The sequence below is a fragment of the Mollisia scopiformis genome (assembly GCF_001500285.1).
Source record: "Mollisia scopiformis unplaced genomic scaffold LY89scaffold_7, whole genome shotgun sequence".
Lineage (NCBI taxonomy): Eukaryota > Fungi > Ascomycota > Leotiomycetes > Helotiales > Mollisiaceae > Mollisia > Mollisia scopiformis.
The window spans coordinates 230143-243102 of record NW_017263587.1 but is presented as its reverse complement, the minus strand read 5'-3'; the positions used below and the strand labels follow the sequence as shown (position 1 = coordinate 243102).

Genomic DNA, 12960 nt, shown 5'->3' with positions numbered 1-12960 from the left:
CTTAATTAAGCGATGTGGCTGGTCTACAGCTAATTAATTAATAAAATTCATGATTCTGATGCCCTGAACGCACGGACTTTTGTCCCCATGTTCGTAAAGTGTGCGCGCTAAGCGGCGGAGACAGACATCAAGGGTCTAGTCTCCTAGACCAAGCGACCAGGAGCAATGCCAGTTACCTCACTTGAGGGAGCAATCTGCGGATGCAAAATATACTTTCGTCAATTACACCTACTTTAATGTAGAATGGAAATCGTGGCCACGTAACACTATTCCGAGCACTTCAATGTTCTGCTCCCAAGTCTTATGGTGACGGGAAGCTAGAGTTGCGATGTGGGGTGGTTGAACTTTATTCAGCGCCAAGAGAGCACGCACACTTACTAGGGAACATTTAGCATATCAGGTGAAAGTGAGAATAAATTCGTTGAGAGTGAAATGATTGAAGGTGAGTTGGCAAAGGCTACGACGGCCGTAACGCTTCATGAGTTGAAGGTGGAATAGACACTTGTTTGGTTGATATCCCGGCTATAATAATCTTGAAAGAGCTGTCTTATAACAAGTTAGAATATGGTCTGTGTGGAGGAAAACGTTTCATCGTAAGTGTTCAGCAGAGAAACATAGATAGAAGGAGTAGGGCAGAAAACTCGATCTTGAAAGAGCCAACTCCTTTACGGGACTCGTCGTGTCACCACCTCTGCAAGAAGATGTCTCGTTTCCCCAAGAAGTCGTAAGAAATCCGAAAGTTCCATTGGTGGGAATAAACATGCCAGTTCTGAGGTGAACTTAAAGCAAATGTCATTTTGTCAACTTGAGACAGCGTGCTTGAAAGGGACCACTTAGCACGAAGTCAACTTTGGAACTCTAAAACTTACCGGTTTTAGCACCAATTTCAGCATCGACGTGACTCAGAAACTGATAACGAGAACCTTCTCCGAGTAATTGGGGTCGAGGCTAAGCAATAGGACACATGTTCATCTCAAGGTATAAGAAGCTGGATTTCCCTCCAGATTTCTCGATTTCTCTCTTCTCTTCTCTTCATCAAGAGTCTGCAGTAAAATGCCCATTTTTGCAACGCAGCTCTTGATCGCAGTGCATATTACGAACGATTAAAACTCCAGCACATGCAAAGTAAGTCTACTCCTTTCTTATAGTCATCCCCTCTATTATGATTTGCCTCCATTCTACACTTGAATTCCTCATCACCATCATTGTCCCATTGTAATTGATTTCACTTCTGTGCTGCGACTGTCTTGTGTTGGTAATGCATATTCCGAGCATGCGCTTAGGAACACCTCTTCCAAGAGAATGTAAGTAAAGCCGAAGCCCCTCTCCCAACATCATACTCTGCCTGCGTTGCTTTATATGCCTGTTTCGCATGGCAATTTTCATCCTGTGCTGAAAACTTGCGAATTCCATCTCGAGGGCTTTCGACTTCTGCTTGTGGGGGCTTCATTTCTAATTTACAGCTTTTCTTGTTTGTGCGCACTCTAAGTCACAGGAGCGATAAGGTCATCAGTATGATACCCTCGAACCTTCTGGCATTGAGTGACGTTTTGGAGATGTCAGGAGTGCTCCGTGCTCCTGCCTTTTCTGAGGCTCAAAACAGAGTTCCCCCTATTATCTCGCTTAGCCTTAGCGCCGCGGCACACAACCTTAAACGGCTTCCTGAGAGCTATAGAATCTTGTTGCACATCTCAGTTTTGCCCAACCGCAAATCGTGCCTCTTGATTTGATCTGTGCCTTCAGACAATACCTACAATTTGTTCAATGCCAGTTTTCAGTTGACATTGCTTGGAGCACGTAGTTGACTTCCCCAATCTTCATTTATGACTTGGTGATAGCTCATTTCCTAGCTTTCACACTTAGTTGAAGTGTTTTTAACCACTTTCATAGTTTCGATTCCTTAGGCTGCGAGTTGTTAGCCTTGGAATCTGTACTGAACAACGGCTTCACGATGGCGAATCTTCTTCGTCGCTTTGCATTTCACAGCACAGCATTTTTCCTTCAGAAGTTTTGCTGACGTCGTTTTTCCATAGCTCACGGTTGCAAGGTCAGACTCTCTGCAGCACTGTAAAACTCGTCGTGCTTGCACGTTGGGCTGCTTGTCTGTTTCTTCAGTCACAATATGTCTGTGAGTGCGGACAGTGGGGAGTGCGCAAGTTCATCTTGGAAGATAGACGAAAGATAGTACGCATGTCGTCAGGCCGCTGGTACCGTAAAGAAATCGGACTTGTCCGTTGGGCCACGCATCAAGCCTCCTAGTCTAACACTGCAAGCTCTGTCTTCTCGTTTCGACGCACGTCGCAGTTCACCGGTCACTGCAAAACTCGTCGTGCTTGCACGTTGGTGTTCCAGAACATAGCCCCCTTTGTCGGCTTGCAGTTCGTATCCGCCTCTCTGAGGTGTTGGTCACTTTTTCCTAGGGTTGCCATCCCACGAAGAAGAATGCCCGGGTGTTCTTGACCTCTCTGGTTTGATTCCGAGAGAGAGACGACCCCGGGCAGCCCGGACTTGTCATCCGATAGTGAGTTCTTCCTGTGGCTGCCGAGAGTTGTTCGCTTGCTAATTCACTCTCAGCGGCCCGTAGAGTTCGGTTTGGTTCGGCCTAGGTGAACTCCGATTATGGCAAACGACATTCTGTTTCTCTCTGAACTAACGCCTCACGGCGGATAGGCTCTGCGACAGGAAACTGCACCGCTTTGTCCTTGTGTGTTTGCAGCGTGAACTTAGCGACAGGTTAGCCACCTGCATGTAGGTTCGGCCTAGGTAAACTCCGATTATGGCAACGACTACATGTACCCGCGGTTCCTGGTCAAGTGTTACTGGTTCGGCCTAGGCAATGCACCGATCATGGTAGCGACAGAATACCTCTGACCACTGCTTTTTCTTTTGTTTGCCTCGAGGCTGGGCGCAATTGGAACAAACCCCTCTTAATAATGGGTCCTCTTGCAAGCCATCTACCAGTCGGCGGGTAGACGCTCATCGAGATTCTGGAGCCTTCTCGTTGGCGATGGGCGTTAGTAGTTGTCCAAGTGGACAGCGAAGCCAGTACCAGAACGAACCCAGTAATATGGGAAGGTTATCTTTTATTCATCTGTTGCGTGACGTTCGCCGCTCTGATGCGCGCGTTCAGAACGAACCTTCCTTCGTGCTATACCTTGGTCAGTTTCCATAGTCTTAGGATCCAACCTGGATGATCTTACTAACTGCTCTCATGAGCAAATCCTCGCAGGATTATGCAGTGCATCTCTTGGTCAGTCTTATCAATCGCTTCATTTCCATCTGTTCCCCTTCTATATTGCTGACTGCTCTCTGGACATACACATTGCATTATTACATTTTGGTAGGTCTTGTCACTCCCAATCTGGATCTGTTGAACCTTGCTTAACACTCTCCTCTACATACTCATCTGCATACGACTATGATTTGATTGAGTCCCCATGATACTGCCAGGTCAGCCTCACTGGTCCCGGTGAGTGCTCCGCTCTAAGGCGTACCCGATCCTGTACAGTGACTTTGGTCAGTATATCCTACCTTGCAATCCCAGCTTATCTCATGTTACTGACGCTTCTCATCGGCATGTTTGAGTACGTCTCAGGTCAGTTTTCAATATCCAGCTTTAATGAAAAGTGCTAACTTGCTTCACGACTTAGAGCCGGAACATACTGCAGGTGAAGGTGTTGTGAATGAAGACGGTGTCTTGCACCATAGATGCAGCAATAAGATTCCACATCCTTCCTCCTCTGATCCTCTTGATTTCGCTTTCTCATCTTGTTCATTTGAACTTCTTGTGCTTTCTTGTGATGATACGTTGGTCCCAGCAGCATCAACACTTCAACACCTTGAAGCTTAATGATAGAAAGGTTGAAGTATGTATGATACCGAATTGGGTAGCAGGTCACAACTCTGAAAGAGCAATCGTTGGACATCAAAAGTGATGAGCGATTCTTGCAAGTGCTAGGCTCCCACCAATGTGGAAGAGGGACACCATCCAATGCTCTCTTAGCATCTTCAACCGAGATCGCTACACGGTAGCAAGTAAGTCCCACTTTCTTGGCGGTATACCCGTTGCTGCCGAGGATTCTGTTGCGAAGGCGGGAATGTACGCCATCCGCAACTGGACTCGAGTAAGTCTCTCTCCACTGGTTATCACCGGATGATACTCACCGATTACGACATCTGCCGCAGCTGTTGATCCATCACTGAGAGTAACAACTCCCTCTTCGGGTTCCAAGTCTACCACCTGAGTGCTAAACACCATCTCCGCCGGATCACCCTCGATATCAAGCTCGGCTGAAGGGGCAGTTGCAAGTCGTAGAAGCTCATCCCTGAAATCAGATCTCTTTTGAGCTAAGCACTCTTCACCAAATCGAGCCTCCAGATCCATATCAGCATCTTCTAATACATTTCCTTCTTTGTCGTAAGTTCGTATCCCAAGAATAGGAACTGCACCTGCACGAGTACTATCATAGCCTATAGTTCGGAGCTTCAAGAAGTCAGTGAGGCGTGGCGGAATAAAATGAGGCACTAAAGAAATGATTGATTACGATTTTGACGCCATTAGAGGCAAGGATGATTCCTTGTCCGCCGGTTGCAACTGCCTCATCACCACGTTCATATACAGTGGCTTGGTGATGATCTCGGAGGATACGTGCTACAGCCAACACAGCTAGGCCTGAACCGACTATGATGATTTTGAGCTTGTTTGAGCTGCTCATTTTCGTTCGCGCAATAAGTATGCGTAATAAATGATATTCAAATGGGAGAATGATGATCTGTTGTGTTTACTTTTCAATGGGTTTGGACTGGCTTTAAACTTTCAATGTTGAGGCTATCTCCGGTAATTCCGAAATGAAGGAGAAGATAGAAACAAACACACTTAGCTGGAAAGGCACTGGCTCCTGAGAACAATCATGTCAATACTCGGGTACTACCTCCGAGTGATAAGTCCGATGCATGCTAAGCTAGGGAGAAATATCTCTCCGATCCTCTCCGCATTGGACACCCTGAGAACCTTGAACACATGCCGCATACAGACCCTCGAAGAATTTGCATTACTCATGTTATAATTGCCTGGATAGCAAGGTATGGCTTACCAGTAGCGCTTGAAAATAAGACATACAGAAACTACTCAAAACATCATCTATCTGGAGTAGTGAGTTATCAGAATAACAAACTTGTGAGAAGAAACTCATTTCTTCCAGAAGTATGATCAGAGATATCTTCAAGCCGTTTTCCCAAATCTTCGAAGATTTCAAACTTGATAAGGTAAATGTAGGAGCTTCAAAGACTGTTGACCTTTCATTTTCAGAAGGAGGTACAGGGTCTTGATTGTGAACATCTTAAGCCGATGCTATGAACCAGCAGCAACACTCTGCACTCTGAGTGAAGAAAACCGAGTTAGCAGCCGCCTTCGACAACAATTCTAACGAATGGGAAACACACCTCCGTTTCCACGGCTCTCAATTTATGACATGAAATGGAGTCCACCACTGTCTGAAATGCGCGACCTTTTGCTTATTACAAAATGTACATGTACATGTATAGAGCTAGAGCGATTACGAGAACAAGCAACGGCCAGACGGAGAAGCCAGAAATGACTGTCGTAGATGCACGAGAACTTGTCATTGGCGAGTTAACTACTCTCGATTCTAAAATATTAGTCAGTGCAAGTTGTCACAGAATTTGTGGAATTAAGTACGAGTTTTCCGCCGATTAGCACGCTTCTTCTTCATTTGAGACTTCGGGCGATGGCGTGATGTTCCCCTTATCTCCAACTTCTGTGCCCTTGAACTGGCTATACAATTGTTAGACGATTACCGAGGGCTATCAAGAGTACATACTAAGATCTTCAGTTTCTGACAGCTCATAACTGCTGTGCGCAACGTCTGCGGGGTCGTCGATGAGAGAAAGATTGGCAATCATCTGACGCCTCCAATCGTAGGCTGTACAAATCGTTTTCATCATACGGTCTGCAAGATACTTGCCCTCGAGGTTGCCAAGAAAGGTTTCGTGGAGCGGTTGGAAAGCACTGTCCAGCTTCTCCAGGTCGTTAAAGATCAAGTGTAATTTCTGGAGGAGATATTCTCCACGACGACTTCCACCCTCAACCTCTTTCTTCACATGATCTAAAGACTTCCGCCATATCTCTTGCCTTTCACTATTCTCCAAGAACTGGAATGGCTTGAGCCCCAACAAAGATTCAATTTTCGATGAACCAGAGACGGTTGCATCAAGTTCGTCACACGCATGGATAAACTGCCATAAGGAATAGCCTGCGATTGGATGAGCAAGATAGAATTCCCCAAAGTCAAGATCTCTAATCATATCCCAATCCTTTAACACTGTACTTTGTGCAGTAGGACGTGCATGCTCCAGGAAGTTTTCTGTTCTCTCGAACCATGTAGATGCGTATATATCCAAGGCTTCATTGCTGCGCCGCGCTTCGTGGAAATTGTAAACTGCTCTCTGTTGAGGTGTTGGATTGCATTTAGACTTCTGCGCGCCGAGAGGAAACTCTATGCGGATATAATTTGGGTCGTGTCGGATGTTTTCCATGTCGAATTGGACGATCTGCGTTACGAATAGTGTTGTTGCAGAAATAATGGATTCGTGCAGCGGGAACGCTTTCGAGCCTCGAGGTCAAGACACTCGCGATTTTGAGAAACGGGCGCAAGGAGCGCTGAAGAGGGATGTTATTAATCAGGCTTGGGTGTCAAGATGGGCGAGCCTCGTCTTGTCTCACAGGGAAGAAAGCGCCAATAGAGACCGCCCATGGCCCGATGTTTAACGAGTTGGCTGCACTATTTGCGCCACTGTCTAGGATCTGCATTTTCGGTGCCATCGTCTCATCCGCTCACCGGGAGAATTTTTGGCTCATTCCTTGACTTTCAAGGAGAGCATCATTTGAGCCCCTTAGGCTCCTATTACGATCCTTCGGTGAGTAAAAACAATTCATAAGTATCGCACAGCCTTTTACTGAACTTCAAGACCATCTGCGAGACGCTACTGAGACTTGGGTTACCTAAAAAGGCACCTGAAATGGCGCTGAAACGAGTCCGGCTCCGGTGAACAAGTCATCTTAGTGCTCAACTCGTAATCCTGTTATTCAAGAGCTGATAGACGGACACGAAATCGCGACCATAAAAGCTGCTGCAGTGTTGACGAGATATAATTTCGAAGGTGTAGTGGCCAAGTATATCAGTGAGGCGGTGGATGGCTGTGTTAGGCACAATATTCTACTGACCAACAGAAGATGTATCACTTGGCTGGTGTTCAGGACTGAATCGATATTTGTCATTAGGGAGAGAATCCAGCCTCCATGTGTGAGTGATCTATTCGATGGGCCATATATGGGGAATAACTATCATTTCGCCGATGTGGTGCGGCATCCATGCATTGCCAACGAAACGGCCACTGCATTTGCAGCCCAACATCAGACCAACGTGAATCCACCCACATTCGCATACGGATGGCTGAGAGGTAATCGTTGCCTGGGTGGAAGACTCTCGCCGTCCATCATTCCATGGACATAACACTCTCCAATAAAGTTGTAGCATTCTGTCGTAGCTACTTTTCGCAGCACTACTGGAACACTACAGCCGAACAGTATGCATATCAAGTCTCCTTCAGCAAGGTCTCGCGGACCTAGGCCATACCATGGCTTGGACTTGTGAGCTTGGTTCTCCTTTCCCTTGGTCAAGAAAAAACGTCTGCACCATGTTATTGCTTGCATCCTGTTGAGAAACGTTTTCATTGTGTCCGGAGTATCATCCAAGTCTTTGAAGTCCTTTGTGTTCAGGTCACCATCTGCGTTCGTGTGCTGTAGACATTCAAGGCAGGCACGGCGATACCATGTTGGAGCAGTCATACCATCAAGGTCTCGATCAGCAACGAGTGTGCGCCATAAGATGTCTGGAACTCTGTCGGGATATTCGCCTGTCGATGGATGTTTCCTCCAACCTCCAAACTTAAGGCCCTCCACTGGTATCACTCCATCGAGCACTCTTCCAGTGGCTCTTTCTACCGTATCGATCTTGAATCCTTTGACATGTAATGTACCATCGAACTTCTTGGACACTGTCCGCGATAGCTCAATGGGCACAGACGGAGCATCAGTTCCTTTCAGAGCACTAGTCTCATTCGTGTTCTGTTGTGCTGATTTTATTTCGAAGGCTTCTTCCTTCTGGCTGACCGAGCTATCTTGAATTCGTCCAAATGTAACAAATGGAAGAAGCCCCCCAGAAGCGTTATAACGCTGCTGGTTTTGGCGCTCAATACTTCCGACGAGGCTGTCCCCATTCTTTCTGCCTTCAAGAATGCCAGTGGGACCTAGGCATGTCGCTCAATTGCTGGTACCCATGTCGGGATCTCCTCTTTTTCGTGAGTCAGACCGGCCTTTTCAAGCTCCAGAGCTTCGCGCCAAGTCAGGTCTCGCGGTGGAGGAGCCCAAGGTCGACAGAGTATGTCTAGTGATTGGGATCTTTCAATACAGTACTCCATAAAGTCGGCCCAGACATCAGTAAGGCTCTTGCCGTAATTGGGGACCAGACGATCGTCCATGCAATGCTCCTCCAAAGCAGGCGCTTGATCTTGGTGTGTTGGGACGAGGAAATAATGGAATATGCTGAGCAATGCCGAAAAGAGACTCCCAATCGTGCGATTCGGCGGATGCAGTGCCTTAGGCCAGCTAAGACGGTGTATCATATCAGTTTGTGCTGTGGTATCTCTTGAAAGAGAAAGAACAGCATATATCGTGTCTCGCGGCTCTGATGCTTCAAATGGCAGGAATAAAGATGACACAAGGAATTCCAAGTCAACTAGGTGCTGCTGTATATGGCCGTCGTCGGTCCTGCGAAAGAGATTGCTGCTAGCACTGACGAGTGTATTGGCGCCAAGAGCACGAGGTTCTGGAATGTCAACGTCTTGTCTGATTAAGCATTTTTTCCTCGCCAGTTTCAAGATATCTTTGATCTCCTGATATTTTGTCATGGCAAGGGCAATGGCATCCGCGAAATCTGGCCACATCATCTTTGAAGTTCCCCAATAGACAACGGCTTCTCTAGCGAGTGCCAGTTCTTGAATCACCCAACGCCTGCTGAACCACTGATTCCGCATCAACTGTACCAAAAGATACCACTTATCTGGATTCTCCTTTGTCTTGATGAGATCTTCGAAGGTATTAAGGTTCAGAATACTTTTAAGGAATTGGAAGGTCTCCTTTGTTTGGGGTGTGCCTTCTCCCAACCAGACCCAAACCGAATCTGCTTGGCTGTATACCTCGTGCATTCGTGCGACCTGCGCCGTCTTCTCTATCAAAGCCTTTGGGTCGTTCTTGTCCTGATTTATGCACACGGCATCGACCCAAAGATTTATGTCCTCATTGGCTTTCCGAAACTGTCGCAATGCAGAATACAAGTTCGACCGGACGTAGAATTTCGATGAGTGATTGAATGCAGTCATTCTTTGGAGGCCGTCGTATCTACCGGTATCTTCGTATATGAATAACTCTTTGGTCGATTCCTCGTTCGGGTCTCCCCAGCAGTATGAAAGTGCGCGGTACCGATGACATTGCGAGGTCGACCGGCATGGAATCTTTCTTGAAGATGGAAGAGCGCTGGGAAATAGGAGACATTGAAGAGGATCTCCTTTTTTGCCATGCAGAATTCGCAGTATGCGGATATCTTCACTGAAGTTAATATCTTTGTAGACGTAGGTGTTCTGCTTCCGTCTGATCTTTTGCGCAATGTCCTTGAGCCGTGTCTGAGGTGCTATTTGGTGCGACGGTCCTCCAGATTCAAATCCTCCGCCTCTTGGAGATTGAAAAGCACGAATTGGCTTTGCGGCTTCGTCTGCCGAGTATGTTTCTTCTTCCCCTTCTTCCGAAGGTGCCATATCAACAGTCGATGACTTTGAGCAAAAGCTGTCGCATCATCTCTTCCGGAAAAGGAACTATTTTGAGTTGCGACGAGGCTGGTGAGGCTCTGCTCCCGGAACCCATCACTCGGGAAGAATCCTGCAGCGGTTGTCAATATTGTGGCGTCTTCGACACCACACCACAAAAACCTTGCGACCCTTTGAGTGGGCGTGACGCTGGGGGCTGGAGATGCGGCTGCCGAACGCGATCTTCTCACCTGCCCCTTTTGGAAAAACAGAACGATCCAATCCACACTTGTTTACCTTCGTATCCAACACCTTATTGTAATCTCGTTGTGTCGTCTTTCGCAGGAGCTTCTCGCCTACTTAAAGCATGAAACTCTCCTGGACATTGCATAAGCGACTGTACCAACTACGCTGCTCAATGTGGTCCATTCATTATAGGACTGTAACGAACAGTGATTTACCTTTTGCTCAGGGCTGGAACCGCTACTTCTCACAGGGGCGAAGAGAATCAGGAGATGGTAATACTATTGCAAATGTTGCACTTGACAGCAAGCCAGAGAAAAAGAAACACAGAATGACTTCCTGATTGGCGGTGAGGCTCAGGAGAGGCCGACCAATTAAACATGGATACTCTACACCCTTATTTTGTCCAGGGCGTCATGGTAGAACCCACCGACTGATCTCGCCGGCCGACAAGTAGATCACCGGATTCGGCTTTGGTTAATCGGTATCTGGGGCATCCTAGGCCAACGCCCTCGGTCCTTGAGCCAACCCGAAGCCTAGAGAGCGTATGCCACTTTCCTTACTTTTCGGTGCTTATGGTTTGACAACGCCTTACTTTGACACTGTTCAGAGGTCTAGCTACAATATTGCAGCAAATATGGCGTACTGTGTCATATCTTCACATTTGCACTTACCATTCTGTTCATCTGTTTCTAACGCCATGGCTAGTTGAAAATTGGAAGGCAACCTGTTGATCAATCCCATACAGGCTTTCACCAAAATTCCGTTTGTTCTTTTTTCCAATAAAAAACCAGCCACCGCTCCCACTCTGCACTACGTTTAATTCGAGTTGTTTCTGCCTCTTGTTGTATCCAGTTTCATGGATCTAAAAGCTCAAGTCAGAAATATGCTTGAGGACTGTTCATAGCGGAAGATCTTACCTTGACCGAAGCGAGCACGGAACTCTTCTCTAGACATTGGTGTAACTTTTGGATCTTTCCACCAAGCTGAGCGTATTGGAAGGTTTCTCGAGGAATTATGATGGTTGCATATTTCACAGTGCTGTTCATGTTTGAATTTCTTATTAAGCTCTTTCTGGAGTTCGACTTGCATCCACTTGATGCACTTGTTGTAGACTTTGGGGTCAATTATTGCACCACCAGTGAAATCCAATGAGTCGTCATTTCGTGGGCTGGCGAGGCCGTTTGCCGGTGGAGTGACGATAATGACTTCTTCAAGATTTTGAAGATCGAAAAGTTCTTTCGCAAGCATGACACCACGCACTGAATCATCGTCGTCAAAGTTGGCCTCGCTACAGTCAAAAGGTGTTGTACTGTTGTTGTGCTTGAGTGGTGAGGGGTTACGGCCTCCCAACGCCAAGGAGCGTATCTGACTCAGGCTTTGTGGTGGGCCTTCAAAGTTCTTCTCTGTGATATCGACTGCTGAAACTAAGTTAAAGATATCATGGAATCTTGGGAGATACATAGTATCCACTAGCGGTGCAAAGTAAATTGTTGAAGCTAGCTCCTGGGCTGCTTGAATTTCTTCTTTCGAAGGCCTCCTAGGCTCTAGCGTAGTCATTTTGTATTGGCCGTACTTCTTCGGAGCGACCGCGTGAGAAGCTTGGCACGTGCATAAGAGAGCATGGTTCTTGCTTGTCTTTATAAATGTTACTGCTTTGTGTACTGTCTCGGCGGCTCTAGGAATGTCCACGAAGACTTCGCGTAGCTTTACGAGTTGTGGCGTCAGAGCGTAATTCCAAATGATATCTCGAAGTTCATTCGGAAGCTTTGGAAACTGGTGAAATGATTCCAGAGGCTGCAAAATCGAAGGTGAATCGGGGCTGAGTGTTTTGTAATTTCGCACAAGGTTTGGTGAAGCCATGTAGTTATTGTTGAGTTCTTAATTGGGCTTTGATATTGATGTGCCAGAGACAAATCAAGCGTGGAGAGATGGAGGATGTAAACTTTAGAGAGGTGGAGCGGAGTCTTTTATGGGCACGATCAGCGGCCGACCGTGAATAACATGGTTCTCTGATACCTAGACTGCTTGTTCGAACCAAGTCTGAAATAGAAGCTTGAATCAGAACAAGCTTTTCTGAAGGTCGGGTTCTTGAATCAAAACATGATACCCGATACCATATCAATTGTTTTCTAATGTAATTGTCTGGAATAAGGAACTAAGCTTCTTCAGAAATGGTTCCCCAAGCCTCTCCCAACCAAAGTGGCATTGAACAAGGTATATAAATTTACATACCCTTGCCTTGTGTTTTGTTGTTTCGTGAATTAGACTACCCATAACTTTGTAATTTTCTGAACTATAATAATTTTAAAATTAGATACTAGTATGATCTGCTAAATCATTTCCTGCTTTTCTTTTTGCTTATAAAGATATATTTTAGAAAACAATTAATACGGTTGTCATATCCAGTCGTAGCCTGAGATTCACAAATGGGCTATTTTCTTGAGTGCAGCCTCAATCGGAGTAGTTCTGAACTATTCTTGCCAACCTCAAGGGATGTGGCGAGTACTCTTTTTAACAATTTACCTCTAGCTATGATGTGAAAAGCAAGAGTTACAACTGCTATTTTGAAAAGCAGACAATGTGGCTCAGCACTTAGGACGTGAATCACAACATTGGGTCAGGACTGTGATTGTTATATGATGTACCAAAGTCATACCAAGGATGCCAGCCATGGATTGTTTAAGTACAGTACTAAACATGACTACTCTAATTTCTAAAGGCAGTTGCAGGTGTTCTCGGTAAGGTCATATTGAAGAACCATTGTCCAACCGGGTATTCTTCTGTGCGGGGTACATCACACCAATGAAGCAAACCAGAGTAAGCCAACGTTGGTAT

The 12960-nt window shown here is 46.2% G+C and overlaps 4 protein-coding genes across 4 annotated transcripts; all 4 read right to left on the bottom strand.

The window, feature by feature from the left end:
* Positions 1-3629: 3629 nt before the first annotated feature.
* On the bottom strand, positions 3630-4715 carry LY89DRAFT_640879 (FAD/NAD(P)-binding domain-containing protein; the record flags this gene model as incomplete). The annotated part of the gene is made up of 3 exons (XM_018211684.1): positions 3630-4114; positions 4165-4483; positions 4545-4715. The coding sequence occupies 3 exons, from the start codon at positions 4713-4715 to the stop codon at positions 3630-3632; spliced, it is 975 nt and encodes a 324-aa protein (XP_018074054.1).
* A 616-nt stretch (positions 4716-5331) lies between these two features.
* On the bottom strand, positions 5332-6663 carry LY89DRAFT_458131 (uncharacterized protein). Its single transcript, XM_018207663.1, has 4 exons — positions 5841-6663; positions 5699-5794; positions 5443-5648; positions 5332-5378 (listed from the first exon to the last, which is right to left on the bottom strand). The coding sequence occupies exons 1-3, from the start codon at positions 6553-6555 to the stop codon at positions 5518-5520; spliced, it is 942 nt and encodes a 313-aa protein (XP_018074053.1). The 5' UTR covers positions 6556-6663; the 3' UTR covers positions 5332-5378; positions 5443-5517.
* A 769-nt stretch (positions 6664-7432) lies between these two features.
* LY89DRAFT_640877 (uncharacterized protein) lies at positions 7433-9477 on the bottom strand (the record flags this gene model as incomplete). The annotated part of the gene is made up of 2 exons (XM_018211683.1): positions 8391-9477; positions 7433-8172 (listed from the first exon to the last, which is right to left on the bottom strand). The coding sequence occupies exons 1-2, from the start codon at positions 9457-9459 to the stop codon at positions 7433-7435; spliced, it is 1809 nt and encodes a 602-aa protein (XP_018074052.1). The 5' UTR covers positions 9460-9477.
* Positions 9478-10979: 1502 nt separating this feature from the next.
* On the bottom strand, positions 10980-11985 carry LY89DRAFT_666558 (uncharacterized protein; the record flags this gene model as incomplete). Its single annotated transcript, XM_018212919.1, has 2 exons — positions 10980-10987; positions 11043-11985. 2 exons carry the CDS (start codon positions 11983-11985, stop codon positions 10980-10982), a joined length of 951 nt encoding a protein of 316 aa, XP_018074051.1.
* Positions 11986-12960: the final 975 nt, after the last annotated feature.

Coding starts and splice junctions, on each gene's coding strand:
- LY89DRAFT_458131 (XM_018207663.1), bottom strand. CDS start 6,555: ATGGAAAACATCCGACACGACCCAAATTATATCCGCATAGAGTTTCCT. Junction 5,795..5,840: donor GTCAGAAACTGAAGATCTTA/GTATGTACTCTT, acceptor ACAATTGTATAG/CCAGTTCAAGGGCACAGAAG. Junction 5,649..5,698: donor TGCTAATCGGCGGAAAACTC/GTACTTAATTCC, acceptor CTAATATTTTAG/AATCGAGAGTAGTTAACTCG.